Genomic DNA, 14,025 nt, shown 5'->3' with positions numbered 1-14,025 from the left:
CCCCCAAAAAAAAAAAAAAAAACCCCCCACTATTGGGTTGAACCAAAAGAAAGGGAGGGGGGAAAGAAAATTTAACAACCAAAAACCAGCGTTCCCCCCAACTTTTTTTTTTTGAAATTGTTTCCAGGAGCTGTATGGTTGGCCTCATTAATGGCTATATCACATTCACTTACATTACATAATATTGGCTTATTTATTCAAAAGAAATAAAACCTTGCAGCAGAAGGAATTCTTTTTTTGGATATTTGTGGAAGGCCCATAATAACTTGATCTTCAATAATCGAACCTAGTGTTGTAGATTCGATTATTCTCTTTAGAGGAAATCTCCCAATAAGTAATAGGATTTACCCATGTATAATATTTCAATGTACTAGCATTCGTTGAATTTATTCTAGCCTTTGTATCAAGATATTTAAAATGACTAATCCTAACATTCATTGGGAAAACCTCCTCCAAGGAGTGAATGCAAACTCCATTGATGTGGTTAGAAATGTTGAATCAGCTTTCAATGAATTCATGTATGATGCAAAAAATGAAGGGGAAACACACTCCAAATGGGTTGGAGAGTAAGAAGGATAATAGCGTAACTTATCAAGGGTGGAGTTCTCATGATTGGTACAAGTTGAATTGTGATGCAACTTGGGTTAAGGATTCTAGCTCAAGAGACATCAGTGTTAATTATAAGTTCCAAAGGAGAACTTGTCTTGGCATTCTTGTTTGGTATCACATGTGCTTTGGCCCTATTGGTGAACCCTCAATTGTTTTGATATGACCCCTTCAAGCCATTATTAGAAATGAAATGAAGATATGGTTGTGGAATCAGATTGTCAATAGTTAATCAGGCAAATTCTTTCTTTTTCTTCTAAATTTGAAATTGAACTTATAATCCGAGATATTTGTAGGCTCAAGGTTTAAATCTCCCGAAGCATTTTCCATGTTACCCAAAGCCCAAACTCACCACCTCAGGAACCCAGGAACCAAAAGTTTAAACATGCAAACCCAAACTCTCCCGCCAATTCTATTCCCCATTTGCTTCTTGATATACCAAGAGACATGCCATCACCAATGGCACCTAAACCTGGTATGGAATCCAACCGAATTCCACTAGTAGCATCAGCTCGACAATGGCGTCTCAATCACAGTATCTCTCGGCCTCAAGATCATAAGCAGCTACAACCCTTATCTACCCATCATATGAAGTTAAAGAAGAGGAAGCAAAGAAGTCTGGAGTTTTTAAGAGCCACAGAACAAGAACTTGAAAGTGTAGATCAATTGGAGCATTTTTTTAATGCCCACACCCGTGGATTCTATCGATGTACAAGTCCATGGGACACAATAAAATTCTACAGCTAGAAATGTAGGTGACTTGGGGGAGCTTCTATAGTTCGGGTTTAAAGAGCTTCATAAAAAGCTCATCCCTTGAGTTGTGTATTTTTATGGAGACCCGTATTGAAGATAGGCAAATTCAGAAGATAGCTAGATCTACTAATTTTCCCAATTTGTTTACGATCCCTCTAATTAACTCAGGTGGTGGACTATTTCTTATGTGGAAAGGAACTGTGGATAAACAAATTTCACAGGCGACAACAGGGATCATTGATTGTTATGTGCAGTGCTTAACCTCCAGTCCTTTTTTTATGATGTGTGTTTATGGAGACCCTATTAAAGCATATAGACATCTCGTTTGGGAGAAATTGAGAAATGTGGGGAAAGATCGGTCTAACCTATGGATTTGTTTTGGGGATTTCAACTCAGTTTTATCATGGTAAGAGAAAGTTGGTGGTAACTATGAAGGAGGCAGGGACATTCGTGTTTTTAGGGAGGTGGTGGAAGAATGTGGACTTATGGACCTGGGATGTCAAGGACCCAAATTTACATGGAATAATAAGAGAAAGGGTATCGAAAATATCAAATCTAGAATTGACAGAGTCTTTTCAAATAGCAAATGGACCCTTTATTTCCCATAAACACAGGTGTTCTCGCAAGCTACTAACAAGTCAGATCATAACCCACTTTTGGTCGACATAGATAGCCTACCCTTAAGGGGAGATAAACCCTTTCATTTTTACTCTATGTGGCTGCGACGTCTAGGATGCGAGAAGGTTATTAGGGGAGGATGGACATTTGCTCCCTTAGGTAATTCTCTTCCGTTTCTGAACAAACTTGCAAAGTAAGGAGAGGTTGTTACATTGGAATAGATACACCTTTGGGCACTTACAGACATCAATAAATGCTTTGAAGAGGCAATTAACTACCATTGAAGATATGAATGCCTTAGAGTATACCCAACATCAAGAAGTTGAGATATTTAGAAAACTAGATGAACTACTGGCATGTGAAGAGGACTTTTGGAGGAAAAAATTGAGGTTAGAATGGCTGCAGGAAGATGATTAGAATACTCAGTTCTTTCATGCCTCAACACTATAGAGAAGAGGCTATAATAGAATATTGAGAGTAAAATTGAACAATGGGGAATGGTGCTCTGATGAATGCAGGATTTATCAGTTGTTTGCAGATCAAACAAGGAGCTGTTTACATCCCAACGAGTTGATGAGGAAGCCATGACCAAGGCCCTTGACTGTATTGCTCCAGCTGTATCTGAGGAGGACAACTTGTCCATGTGTGCTTGCCCTGGAGAGGAGGAGATACAAGCAGCCTTATTTGCTATGGCTCCACTTAAAGTCCCTGGAGAGGATGGTTTCCCACCTTTGTTTTTTCAAAGGTTTTGAGACTTGGTGAAAGATGATATCTGTTCTTTTATTACTAACACTTCCTTGACAGGTATTATCCCGCAGCAAATCAATAATACCTTGATGTGCCTTATTTCAAAGATCCCGTGTCCTGAAGGAATGAATTACTACAGGCCAATTAGTCTCTGTGGTGTGGTGAGTAAGATCCTCTTAAAGCTGATTGCTACAAGAATCAAGCCTTTCTTGCCAAATCTCATAGATGAAGAACAGTTAGCCTTTGTCCCTGAAAGGTTGATCTTTGATAATATATTCCTTGCTCATGAGACTTTCATTACATATAAAAAGGGAAAAAAGGGAAAGTTTAGATGATGGCATTGAAGATTGATTTAAAGAGGGCCCATGATAGAATGGAATGGACCTTCTTGGAGAAAACAATGCTAAAGATGGGATTTGATAATCATTTAGTATGGATTATTAGGGTTTAGGATTAGTGAGCTACTCTCTTATCACGAATGGATATATCATTGTTTTCTTGGATGTGGATGGGATTTGATAATCATTTAGTAGGGATTATTATGGCGTCAATGACATCAGTGAGCTACTCTCTTATCATGAATGGATATATCATTGTTTTCTTGGATTTGGATGGGATTTGATAATCATTTAGTAGGGATTATTATGGCATCAGTGACATTAGTGAACTACTCCCTTATCATGAATGGATATATCAGATGCACAATTAAACCATCGAGAGGAATTCGGCAAGGTGACCCACTATCCCCGACGCTATTTGTTATCTATACTCAAGCACTAAGTGCAATTCTAAAGAGAGGAGAAATGCAAGGGGAACTACAGGGGATTCACACTCGGAGAAGAAGTGAACTGCTGTCCCACCTCCTATTTGCAGATGACTACTTGGTCTTTTCTGAAGTACGGTTGCAAGAAGTGCATAATATTAAAATGTTGTTGGATAGGTTCTGCAGAGCTAGTGGGCAAGAGATCAATAGTAGAAAATCCTCTATTTGCTTTAGCCCAAATACTCCACCAAGACTAAAGCATTGGTTTTCAAGAGTGCTAAAATTACCTTATGGAGATGGGCTATCAAAATACTTGGGTTTGCCAGTGGTGATTGGAGGAAAGAAAACAAAAAATTTTCATGATATAAAATGACAGATTAGTAGGAAAAATCAATGGTTGAGGTTAGAAATTGCTCTCTAGTGTTGGCAAGGAAATCCTTATTATGTCCTCTGTTCTCCCATCTACTAACTATGCAGGCCAACATTTCAAGCTACCCAAGTGTCACCATAAGAAGACCTAGAGGATGGCAGCTAATTTTTTTAGGGAGGGCAGCAAAGATAAGAAGTGTATTCACTGGTTATCTTGGAAGAAACTCACACACTCAAAAGAAAATGGAGGCCTTGGTTTGTGAAACCCGCTCCTTTACAATAGAGCATTGCTTTCAAAGGTTGCATGGAGGCTTTTTCATGAACCTGATTCACTTTTTGGACGGATTATGAAAGCAATCTATTACCCCCATATTTCTTTTTTGGAAGCAAGGAAAGGTCATAATCCTTTGTGGGGTTGGTGAAGCATCCTTGAAGGGAGAAAAGTTTTACTTGAAGCATTACAATGGAAGATTGGAAAGGGTGATAAGGTGGATATATGGGCAGCTCACTGGATCCCAGGGATTAGTAGAAATCTGCCTGTGAAGCCTTTCAACCAATTGGGGTTGAATATTCACAAAGTGGAGGAACTTATAAACTCGGTAGAGAGAAGATGGAAGAGGGATTTGGTGGAATAGATTTTTGAACCTATTGTCACAGCAACAGTGCTTCGCCATAAACCTATCCATCTTTCCCATGAGGACAACTTAGTATGGGCTGCAGACAAAAGAGGTATGTTCTCAATCAGGTCAGCTTATCACCTCTTTATGAACCTACAAGATGAGGAGGATAGACTCCATCCATCTTCGTCTAGGGTGGATACTTGGAGTAGGGTCCCAATAGAAGTATGGAAGAAGGTATGGAGTTGCAACACCTTACCAAAAATCAAGAACTTCTTATAACGAGCTGCAGCAAATGGAACTGCTTGTGGGGAGGGGCTCCAAAAAAGACAAATACAAATGGATCCATCTTGTTCTTGTTGTGGTTGGCTAGTTGAGACAATCGAGCTCCTTCACTGTCCTTTTGCTAAAGCTACATGGTTCGGCAACCCTCTGTCTGTCACCTTTTGGCTATAATATGGATATGAGCATTTCGGATTGGATTCTACAATGGAAAGAATTTTATGCGGCGAATAAGGCTCAAGGTAAGCAGCTTGAATGCCTTGCCTCTTTCATCATGTGGACTCTATGGTTGGCAATAAATGAAAGAGTGTTTAATAAGGGTACTGATAAGCATGCATTTGCCATTATTTATTTGATTTAATTCCCCATACTTATTTAATTAAAGAGATCTAATTGAGTATTTTTGTGTATTTTTCAGGAATAAAGAGATTTTGGATATTAGAGATAATATGGAGTAAAGTTGGCAAATATATTAGATATTGGTGGATTTTAAATCATGGCATTCAATCTTGCTGCTCAAGAAATCATGAAAAGTGAGATCTTAGCCAAATTGGAAATAGGTGGAGGTCTAAGGAACAAAATTGGTAATAAATCTGAAAATCGGGTAAACAGACCTACCTTCAGTTTTTGGGCATATCTCTCTCGTATGAGCTTGGATTTCAATGATTCAAGATGCTATGGAACGATATTGAAAATATCTACAACTTTCCAGTTTTGAGTTTTTCCAAATTCCGAAAGAATAAAGGTCGAATCTACGGGTAAAGAGAAGGGATTCATTGTATGCGGGAGACATAAAAGAGAAGCCAGCCACAGAGAAGAAAGGAGGACGGCGAATGCGGGTCTCTTCTCTCTCGTTGCTGAAGAAGAAGACCACATATCTCTCTCTCTCTCCTCCTATGTTTCATCTTTATTTTTTTTATGAACTTTGTAATAATGAGTAGCTAGTTCCTTTGCTTTGGGATGTAGATGAACCATGCTTATTTCATTAAGTTGATTGTTCTATATCTTCTAGTTGATTGTGTTTGAGTTTGGCCAAAGATGTTCTATAACTCAGCGAACTAAGCGTGCCAAGCTTCCGCGAAGGACAATAGTCTTGCGAAGATAGGGCATATCTAGGAAAACCATCCCTAATTGAAGTGTAGAGTTATATAGATTAGGGAAAAGCATTGGGGATTCGAAATCCCAAAGATCTTCACATATTCACAGTTAAAGTTTTACATTAGTTAATAGATTTAGTTTAAATTTAGTTTTGTTAAATTCAATCTTAGTAACTTAGCCTTTTAGTTCCCCATAGTTCGACCTCGTACTTTCTTCTTGCTAGATTAGTATAGGATTTTATTTTTGATTGGTTAGCGACACGATCAGGTACTTTTCAGCCTTGGGATGTGGTGGAGAGAAGAATCCACTATGCACAGGAATTCATGGATAGCAAGCTGCCACCAAAGAAAAGTAAGCATAACCAACCTCAATTTTAGCAAAGAGTGTCTTGGATTCCACCACAAACATGATGGTTTTAACTGAATGTGGATGCTGCAAAGGTTAAAGCTACAAGTGTGTTAGGTGTGGGATTTATACTAAGGAATGAGGAAGGTCATATTGAGATGGTCATATTGAGATGGCTAGATCAATACCCATGATATCTGGAGATGTGCTTGAAGGGAAGGCTATGACGGTGAGGAAAGGCTTGAAGGGGATGCTAGAGCAGAGAATTGAACTACTAGAAGTGGAATTTGACAACAGTGAGCTCATTTCCTTCCTATATGATGAAAGGAAAGTTCCCCCTCTTAATACCCAGCCACTAATCTATGACATCCGCTACCTCACCCTGAACTTTAATTCTTGTATTTCTTCTTATATTCCTAAATTAGCCAACTCTGTGGCTGGTAATCTAGCAAAGACGGCCTTGTCATGTTCGTGTGCGACTACTTGGTCTATTGCCACTCCGTGGTTGAACGAGCCATTGGCTGTTCCCCACATGTAACTCATGTTTTCCTACGAATGGATGAGTTTCATACCAATTTTTTTTCTTCTATATCCCTAGAGATGCTAACACTGTAGTAGACTCTTTGACAAAAGTGGCATTGCCAGTGGAGCTTCTAATAATATAGCCTTCTACAAATCTTTGGCTTATTCACGTGTAACTCATGTTTTCCTACGAATGGATGAGTTTTATACCAAATTTTTTTCTCTTCTATATCCCTAGAGATGCTAACACTGTAGTAGACTCTTTGACAAAAGTGGCATTGCAAGTGAAGCTTCTAATAATATAGCCTTCTACAAATCTTTGGCTTATTCACTTATATAGTCTTAGATGCCGATATCTATAAACACTCTTTATTCAATAAATTATTTTTCTATGAAAAATATTGTCTTCTAGGTGGTGATTTAATACACCCAAATTCATTGTATTGGGCCCTCAATTGGAACCTTGGTCTTTTTCAGGAAAAAAAAAGGAAGAAGAAAACTTTAGGCAAAAAACTTGTTCTTGACTTTAGGGTAGGTTGATAAGGATCCAAAGCTAAGGTAGATATTTAGGGAGTTAATGTTAAACCGTAAATTTGGTCCGATCCGTAAATTGCGCTCGATCCGGTCCAAATTCTGGATCCTTTTTTTAGAATTTTAGTATGCGTTTGGTAACGTTTCTGTTTTGAGAAACCAGTTCTTATGCAAAACCGTTTTTTAATGTTTCTGTGCTAAAAGACCGTTCTTTTCTTAAAATTGGGCGTTTGATAAATCCGTTCTGAAAATATGTTTAAAACACTAATAAAATATGTTAGTGTTTTTTTTTGGATTGAAAAATAAGTTGGTGTTTGATATACTTGTTCTAAGGCTTCAATTTGAACCAATTTTATCATTTCCGTTTTTGTTCTTTGGTAAAAACATCTAAGCGTTCTTTAGAACACTTTTCTAATTGTTCCGTTCTTAAAGAATAGAAGAACAAACCGTTTTATCAAACGCCTCTAACCTGTTCTTCCGTTCCCAAAGAACAGAAGAACGCCAGAAACGTGTTTTAAGAACGTTATCAAACGTGCCCTCAGCTTTTGACAGTTTTGTCCGGTAAACTGGATCAAAATCTACAACGACTCTCCCATAAGATTCCTGTCTTCTCAATGTTTGGGTTGATTTCACTTCACTCCCAAATCCCAATTCTGCTTATACCGGTTCATTTGGGTGGGTGGACCAAAAATATGGACGGTTCAATAACCCATGCCTCGACATGGAGTATGGGACCCGGTTAACTAAACAATGTAATTGTGATGGAAAACATTAAATTGCAAAAACCGATTTGGGCCGACTTAACCGACCGGGTCATCCCACGCACGTTTCTCACCGACCATGTCAGTGTTTTGAGTCCACTCACTCACCACAAGTCCAAAAGCTCACGGCTACGAGGCGTCGAGCCCCTTCGTAGTAGTAGAGTATAGGGCGCTTCCTTTGCTCTTTCTTAGGCTGTTTGTTTATTTGTTTAAAAAAATAAATAAAAATAAATTAGTCTCATTAATAAGATGCTCAGTGCTTTCGATCCTAGCCATACACGTGGTCTTGAGTCCTCATCGTCATTACGATTCCATCCTTCGCCTACCCTTCTAATCCGAATGCCAAAAACCTAACCAGTCACAGCACGCCTTCATGCCCCACATCAGGTCCTTGGTTTTTTTTTTTTTGGTTTTGGAAAAGAATCAAAAGATCCTAATTATCTTTACCAAAAAATAATTAGAAAAAATCCTAATTATGATTTCTCTTTTATGATCTTTCTTGATAATTATTATTTTATTGTCTGAATATTAAAAAATTAGAAGAAGAAATTTAATTTTATCTCTTCTCCCTCACCCTCATTTTTGCATTTATTTGACCCCGACTGCTCTTCGCTTCTCTTCTCCGCTTGTTTTTCTTCCACCTCTCCGTTTCCTTCTTGTGTCAGGCGACGACGACGAAGATAGTATTTGCGTTTTGCTCTCATCAGATCTGTGGGTTTCAGTTAGGGTTCACTCGATCGGTGCTGATCTTCTCTCATCTCCTCTTCCTGGTGAGGGTTTCATCTGATTCGTCTTTTTTTTTCAGGTTTCTGTTTTGATAGACGCTCGTAAGATTCTGATTCTGGAAGCTTTTGGAAGTAGTAAGGGCTTCTGACCTTCCGATCATCGATTGGAATCGGAAGTTCAGTTGGTCTGGTGTTTGGATTTGTCTCTGTTGGCTTTATACGGAATATTTCGTTGATTTAGGCTCCTACGATCTCATTTGGGTTCTAAGGGGATAAATTAGGGTTTCTTTTGTGGAGATGTTGGGAACGGGATTGCAGTTCGGGCGTGCCCATGGGGAGGATCGGTTTTATAATCCGGTGAAAGCAAGGAGGAATTATCAACATCTGCAGCAACAATCACAACCACAAACTCAAACTCAGCCACAACAGGTTCAAAGAAACCGGAGTAACGGTCCTGTGAACACGGCAGTGGCGACGAAAGGCAAGGCCGTCGTTTCAGATACCAGAGAGCCGGAAAACAGAGCGGGATCTGATGAGACGTCGAAGCCTATGGCTATGCCGGCTTCTGAATCAGTGATTAATCCTTCCAGTAATCTCGATCGTTTTCTGGAGTCAACAACGCCATCTGTTCCTGCGCAGTACCTCTCCAAGGTCCATACATCCCTTCTTGATCTCAATTATTATTTTCCTTTTCACTTCTTGCCAATTAGTTCTTTATTTTTCTTTTTCGATTTCTTTTGGTGTTCTAAGTTAAGTTTAATTTTTTGGGGGGTTTCAGACAAGGATGAGGGGTTGGAGAACTTGTGATGTGGAATTTCAGCCCTACTTCACGCTTGGCGATCTGTGGGAATCTTTTAAGGAATGGAGTGCATATGGCGCTGGTGTGCCTTTGATACTAAACGGCAGTGATTGTGTCGTTCAATATTATGTACCCTATTTGTCCGGCATCCAAATTTATGGTGAATCAATGTCGTCCGCCAAGTCAAGGTACTATTGCTTTCCCTATAGGAGTATTTCTTATAAAATTTAATCTGTTTTCAGCTTTGATGGTCACCAAATGAATTGATGTGTAGCGTTTCAGTTTGTTTTACACTTGCTGTTTTTTAACTGTGTATCGTAAAAAGAAAAACTGTTCTGATTATATGTAGCATTGAGTCCAAAGTTTTGCTTTTGTTTGTTTCGAATGCAATGCTGGTTTCTTGAAGTTGGTTTTTCTCTTGACGCTTAGTCAGTTAATGTTGGTGTTATTCTTTTTCTGTTAATTTTGGAGCAACAAGTGAAACCCTACTTTGTTAAACTTACCTGTCTTTTTTTTATTGGATACCAGAGTGGGGCTTTGTATTTGTAGTTCTGTTTGACGTGAGGAAAGTTTGCTGTGAGGCAGTCATGTATATTCTGGTTTTCTTGGAAAGAGAATGGATGCTTTTCATTTGAAATATGAGGAACTTGTGGCCTTGAACTGCCAAAATGAAAGTGTTCAGTAGCTGCACAATTTTTTTTAACGATGTTCATCATATCTGGAACTGAAATTAATTTTTCCATTTGGTATGATGGGTCAGTGCACAAATTTGATCTGTTGTTCAAGCTAAAATCCAATATTTTATTTATTTGTTTCCCCCCTTTTCATCAGTATTTTGGTTCAAATGGGAGTTAGTGGGTTGCAGATGAAGATTTAATTTTTCTTTTTTGTTATCATTTATTTTCACTTCTTTCCAAAAGCATATCCTCTTTCTGTGGCCATATGTGGTTTTTTTTCTTCTTCTCGTCTAGCTTGAGTCATATCTTGAAGAACTTGGCTTTTGTTTGTGTATTTCCAACCAATTTTCCAGTGCCCCAGGACACATGCATTTATCGGTGGCAATCTAATTGTGGGCCTGGCAAATCTATTAGCTGAAAATTTTACGAACTATAATGATATATTCAAGGTGTAAAGTTGGACGCCTTCTTTTGATTAAGGATTGGTTGGTATTAACCATGATATCTTTCTCCATCTGGAACAAAAAAGATGTGTGGAATATTCAGAGCTTTACTTGCCCTTAGAAATCTTTTTCTCCATCATGTAGAGTCTTTGCTTTGCTGGCTTTCTGAAAGCTGTAATGCTCCAAGTAATTGGCTTATATGGCACCAAGGAAGGTTTTATATAATTTCTTTTACCCAGCTTGAACTCTTGGTCTCAATTTGTTTTAAATTTTTTGTTTTTTATTAATAAAAATGTTTTGAGGGAGTTTCTTGAAGCTTAATGAATATAACATACAGAACCCCCCCCCCCAGAGACCTGAAATCTTTAGTAATTGCTCTTTTTCCCCTGATCCGATTTTAGATATTCTGCCCTGATTTCCTTTGTAGATTTTGGATTCCATCTATAGATTCTATACATATTTGATGTTTCTCTTATGCTCTAGGCGATCTGGGGAGGACACTGATGGCGATTATTATAGAGATTCAAGTAGTGATGGAAGCAGTGATTGTGAACTTGAAAGGGGCGTGAAATCCTCAAGAGAGCTGTGGAATCATCGAAATTTAACTAGTGAGGTCCCTATTCGTATGGACAGATTGTCTTTGGGAGACAAGCATATTTCTCTCCAAGAAGGTTTCTCTAGTGATGATGGTGAAGCTGGGAATTCAAGAGATACATTGCTCTTTGAGTTTTTTGAACATGATCCTCCTTACAGTCGTGAGCCTTTGGCTGACAAGGCATGTTGTTTTTCTTCATCTGCCCCAGTTTCCTATTTATCTCTGTTTTTCAGTTGCTTTGATTGCTGTTTGTGTCTTTAACAAGTGCCTCTCTGTGTACAGATTGCAGATCTTGCATGTCGCTTTCCTGGACTTAAGACACTTAAAAGTTATGACTTGCTTCCAGAGAGTTGGGTTTCTGTGGCATGGTAAGATGCAGATATTTGTTAGAAAATCCACTACTATTTGTTTTACAGTAGCCGGTGTTGATTTCTTTTTTTTGTCTTTCTTTCTTGTTTATTTGTTCAGGTATCCGATATACAGAATACCTACTGGACCAACGTTAAGAGATCTGGATGCTTGTTTTTTGACGTATCATTTGCTCTCTACACCTGTTCAAGGTAAAAATAACTCTTTTTTCATTATTGTATGGTTTCTTGACTTTCTTCCTTTCTTCCTTTTTTTCTTTTTTGTTGGGGGGGGGGGGGTGTTGTGCATGTGATATCAGAAGATTTACCATGATGTGACATATTGGAAAACATTCCATTAAATCCCCCTTAATCCTAAAAAAGTTCTCCCCACCGAATCATTACCAGGCGCAATTTATCTGTGTTTATTTTGGTTGATGACACTGCTTTTCATGTTTTCCTTTTGGTGTTTTGATTTCATGTTAGCTTGATGTATGCTTTTTGTCTCTCTGTAGGTATTGGTGGTGGACAAGCTCCTCCTGTCGTGACCTATCCCAATGGGATGGATGGTGTCCCAAAGATTTCCCTGCCAGTTTTTGGGCTAGCCTCTTATAAGTTCAAGGGGTCAATGTGGATTCCCAGTGGAGGATGCGAGCGTCAATTGGCAAACTCACTCTTGCAGGCTGCAGACAACTGGTTGAGGTTGCTTCAGGCAAGTCACCCTGACTTCCAGTTCTTTGCTTCTCATGGTACATGTCGGAGGTGAGCGGAAAATATACTGTTGTATTACCTCTTCCATTCAGCAAGGCCTGACATTGTCCATGGTTGATGAGAAGATCAGACTGAGGGATGCCATTTTCATGATGTAGTTCACAACCCTCGTATCAGGATTGTACTTTTGGGATATTTTGCTCCATCTTACTGATCAAAAAAAAGGGAGAAAAAAAAAAAAAGAAAAAAGGAAAAAAAAAAAAAAAAAAAAAGAAAAGAAGGGAGGGGGAAAAAAAAAGAAAAAGAAAAAAGAGGATACAATTAACTGATGATGCCATGGAAGGACAGAGCATAACAGCACTCAAGAATGTGTAAGTGAAGCTACAAATGGCAGTCTGTACAAGAGGAGGTAGACCAAGCCTGAAAGAAATGTTATGACATGTTTAGTTGGTGGTTGCGTGAGTTTTCTTCATGCTTTTTTTGGCTTATATATAAATATATATATTTGCTGCTAACTTTCAAGGGGATTTTGAAGTTAATGATGTATAAGAGGGCTGAATTTGAGTTGCCCTTTGTTTTCTCTCTTGAAGACTAACCTTTCATGGTTTGACCACCCAAAAAGAGGATTTAGGGGAAAATGAAAGAAAGGGGACTTGTGAAACTTACGGTGTTGAAGCAATTTGGTTTGCCAATGGAAACTGATGTTTTGATACACAAGTTATTTCTCTTTTACCTGTTCTTCGCATCTCCTGTTTCTGCTTAATGACTGCCTGGCTTCACTGAGATTCTGTTTGTTCTTGAAAAAGAAATTAAGTTGTTTTGGTTTTTGATGTCCGGTTAAAGGAATTTATATTTTTAATTGCATTCTGTTGGGCACAATTGTGTAATGTCTATTCTGACGCTTACTTGATGCGTAGCCATGTACAATCAGAACATCTACCCTCTCAAGAAGAGAGAGAGGGAAAAAAAGAGGAGGTTTTGGCTTCCCCCGCCCCCTTTCTTGGATTTCAATAGATAGTGAAAAATCTACGTTTAGTGTGCACTCTGATATCTTATATAGGATATTATCCAACCCTATCTGAATATAATCACAGGAATATAGTAATATGACTATCCGAGCTGATTTTGATTGGTTTCTTTCTCTAGTTGCGTGAACTTCCATGACAGCTTCTCTTGAATAAGAGACCTCGAGCATCGTATGGTAATTTCTGTTTTCCTTCTCGTGTTTATAGACTTACATTGCAATTGTAAGTACAGGAACAAAATTGTTTTTTTCTTCCTGAAATAGGGTATATAACATTCATATTGATGGCTGATACCAATGCTTGGGCGGGAGCCACGGGATCAGATGGCAATTTCTTTCTCAATGGTAAATTATTTTCTTAGAATTGCTTTACGCTTGGGAAGAACAATTCAACCCAAAGTTTTAAGGTGTCATTATCTAGTATCGTGGTAGAACTTAATTGATGTGAATTGTATTGATTGTATTCAATACATATAGATTAATATCATGTTGTGAGAGATTCGCAACCTTGATCTCACAATGTCACCCTTTCTTACCTGAAGCCATACGAATCAAATGCTTCCCACAGTCGCTTATATCCTTTTTATAATTTATTAGAAAAGATTATTTCTTTTTGGGTATAATTACATGATAATCAACTCTTAGTTCATTTGTGTGCTTAGAGAGGCAAATTTCGCTGCTACCCACTTGCC

At 38.4% G+C, this 14,025-nt stretch overlaps 2 protein-coding genes across 3 annotated transcripts; both read left to right on the top strand.

The window, feature by feature from the left end:
- The first annotated feature begins 2,489 nt into the window (after nucleotides 1-2,489).
- Nucleotides 2,490-3,059, top strand: LOC149024670 (uncharacterized). The gene is made up of 2 exons (XM_089143514.1): nucleotides 2,490-2,697; nucleotides 2,782-3,059. The coding sequence occupies exons 1-2, from the start codon at nucleotides 2,490-2,492 to the stop codon at nucleotides 3,057-3,059; spliced, it is 486 nt and encodes a 161-aa protein (XP_088999640.1).
- Nucleotides 3,060-8,587: 5,528 nt separating this feature from the next.
- Nucleotides 8,588-12,689, top strand: LOC149024669 (uncharacterized). 2 transcript variants are annotated; one of them, XM_089144891.1, is made up of 7 exons: nucleotides 8,588-8,723; nucleotides 8,818-9,388; nucleotides 9,516-9,724; nucleotides 11,140-11,431; nucleotides 11,534-11,619; nucleotides 11,720-11,811; nucleotides 12,114-12,689. In XM_089144891.1, exons 2-7 carry the CDS (start codon nucleotides 9,035-9,037, stop codon nucleotides 12,362-12,364), a joined length of 1,284 nt encoding a protein of 427 aa, XP_089001017.1. In that variant the 5' UTR covers nucleotides 8,588-8,723; nucleotides 8,818-9,034; the 3' UTR covers nucleotides 12,365-12,689. The 2 variants fall into 2 exon arrangements, with proteins under 2 accessions (XP_089001017.1, XP_089001016.1); XM_089144890.1 differs by having other exon boundaries at nucleotides 8,588-9,388.
- Nucleotides 12,690-14,025: the final 1,336 nt, after the last annotated feature.

The sequence above is a fragment of the Hakea prostrata genome, chromosome 2 (assembly GCF_041222555.1).
Source record: "Hakea prostrata isolate BN-2017 chromosome 2, UWA_Hpros_2, whole genome shotgun sequence".
NCBI classification, from domain to species: Eukaryota; Viridiplantae; Streptophyta; class Magnoliopsida; order Proteales; family Proteaceae; genus Hakea; species Hakea prostrata.
This window is presented reverse-complemented; position numbering and strand designations above follow the sequence as displayed.

Coding starts and splice junctions, on each gene's coding strand:
- LOC149024669 (XM_089144891.1), top strand. CDS start 9,035: ATGTTGGGAACGGGATTGCAGTTCGGGCGTGCCCATGGGGAGGATCGG. Junction 9,725..11,139: donor ATGTCGTCCGCCAAGTCAAG/GTACTATTGCTT, acceptor CTTATGCTCTAG/GCGATCTGGGGAGGACACTG. Junction 11,812..12,113: donor GCTCTCTACACCTGTTCAAG/GTAAAAATAACT, acceptor GTCTCTCTGTAG/GTATTGGTGGTGGACAAGCT.
- LOC149024670 (XM_089143514.1), top strand. CDS start 2,490: ATGCAGGATTTATCAGTTGTTTGCAGATCAAACAAGGAGCTGTTTACA. Junction 2,698..2,781: donor TAAAGTCCCTGGAGAGGATG/GTTTCCCACCTT, acceptor CTTCCTTGACAG/GTATTATCCCGCAGCAAATC.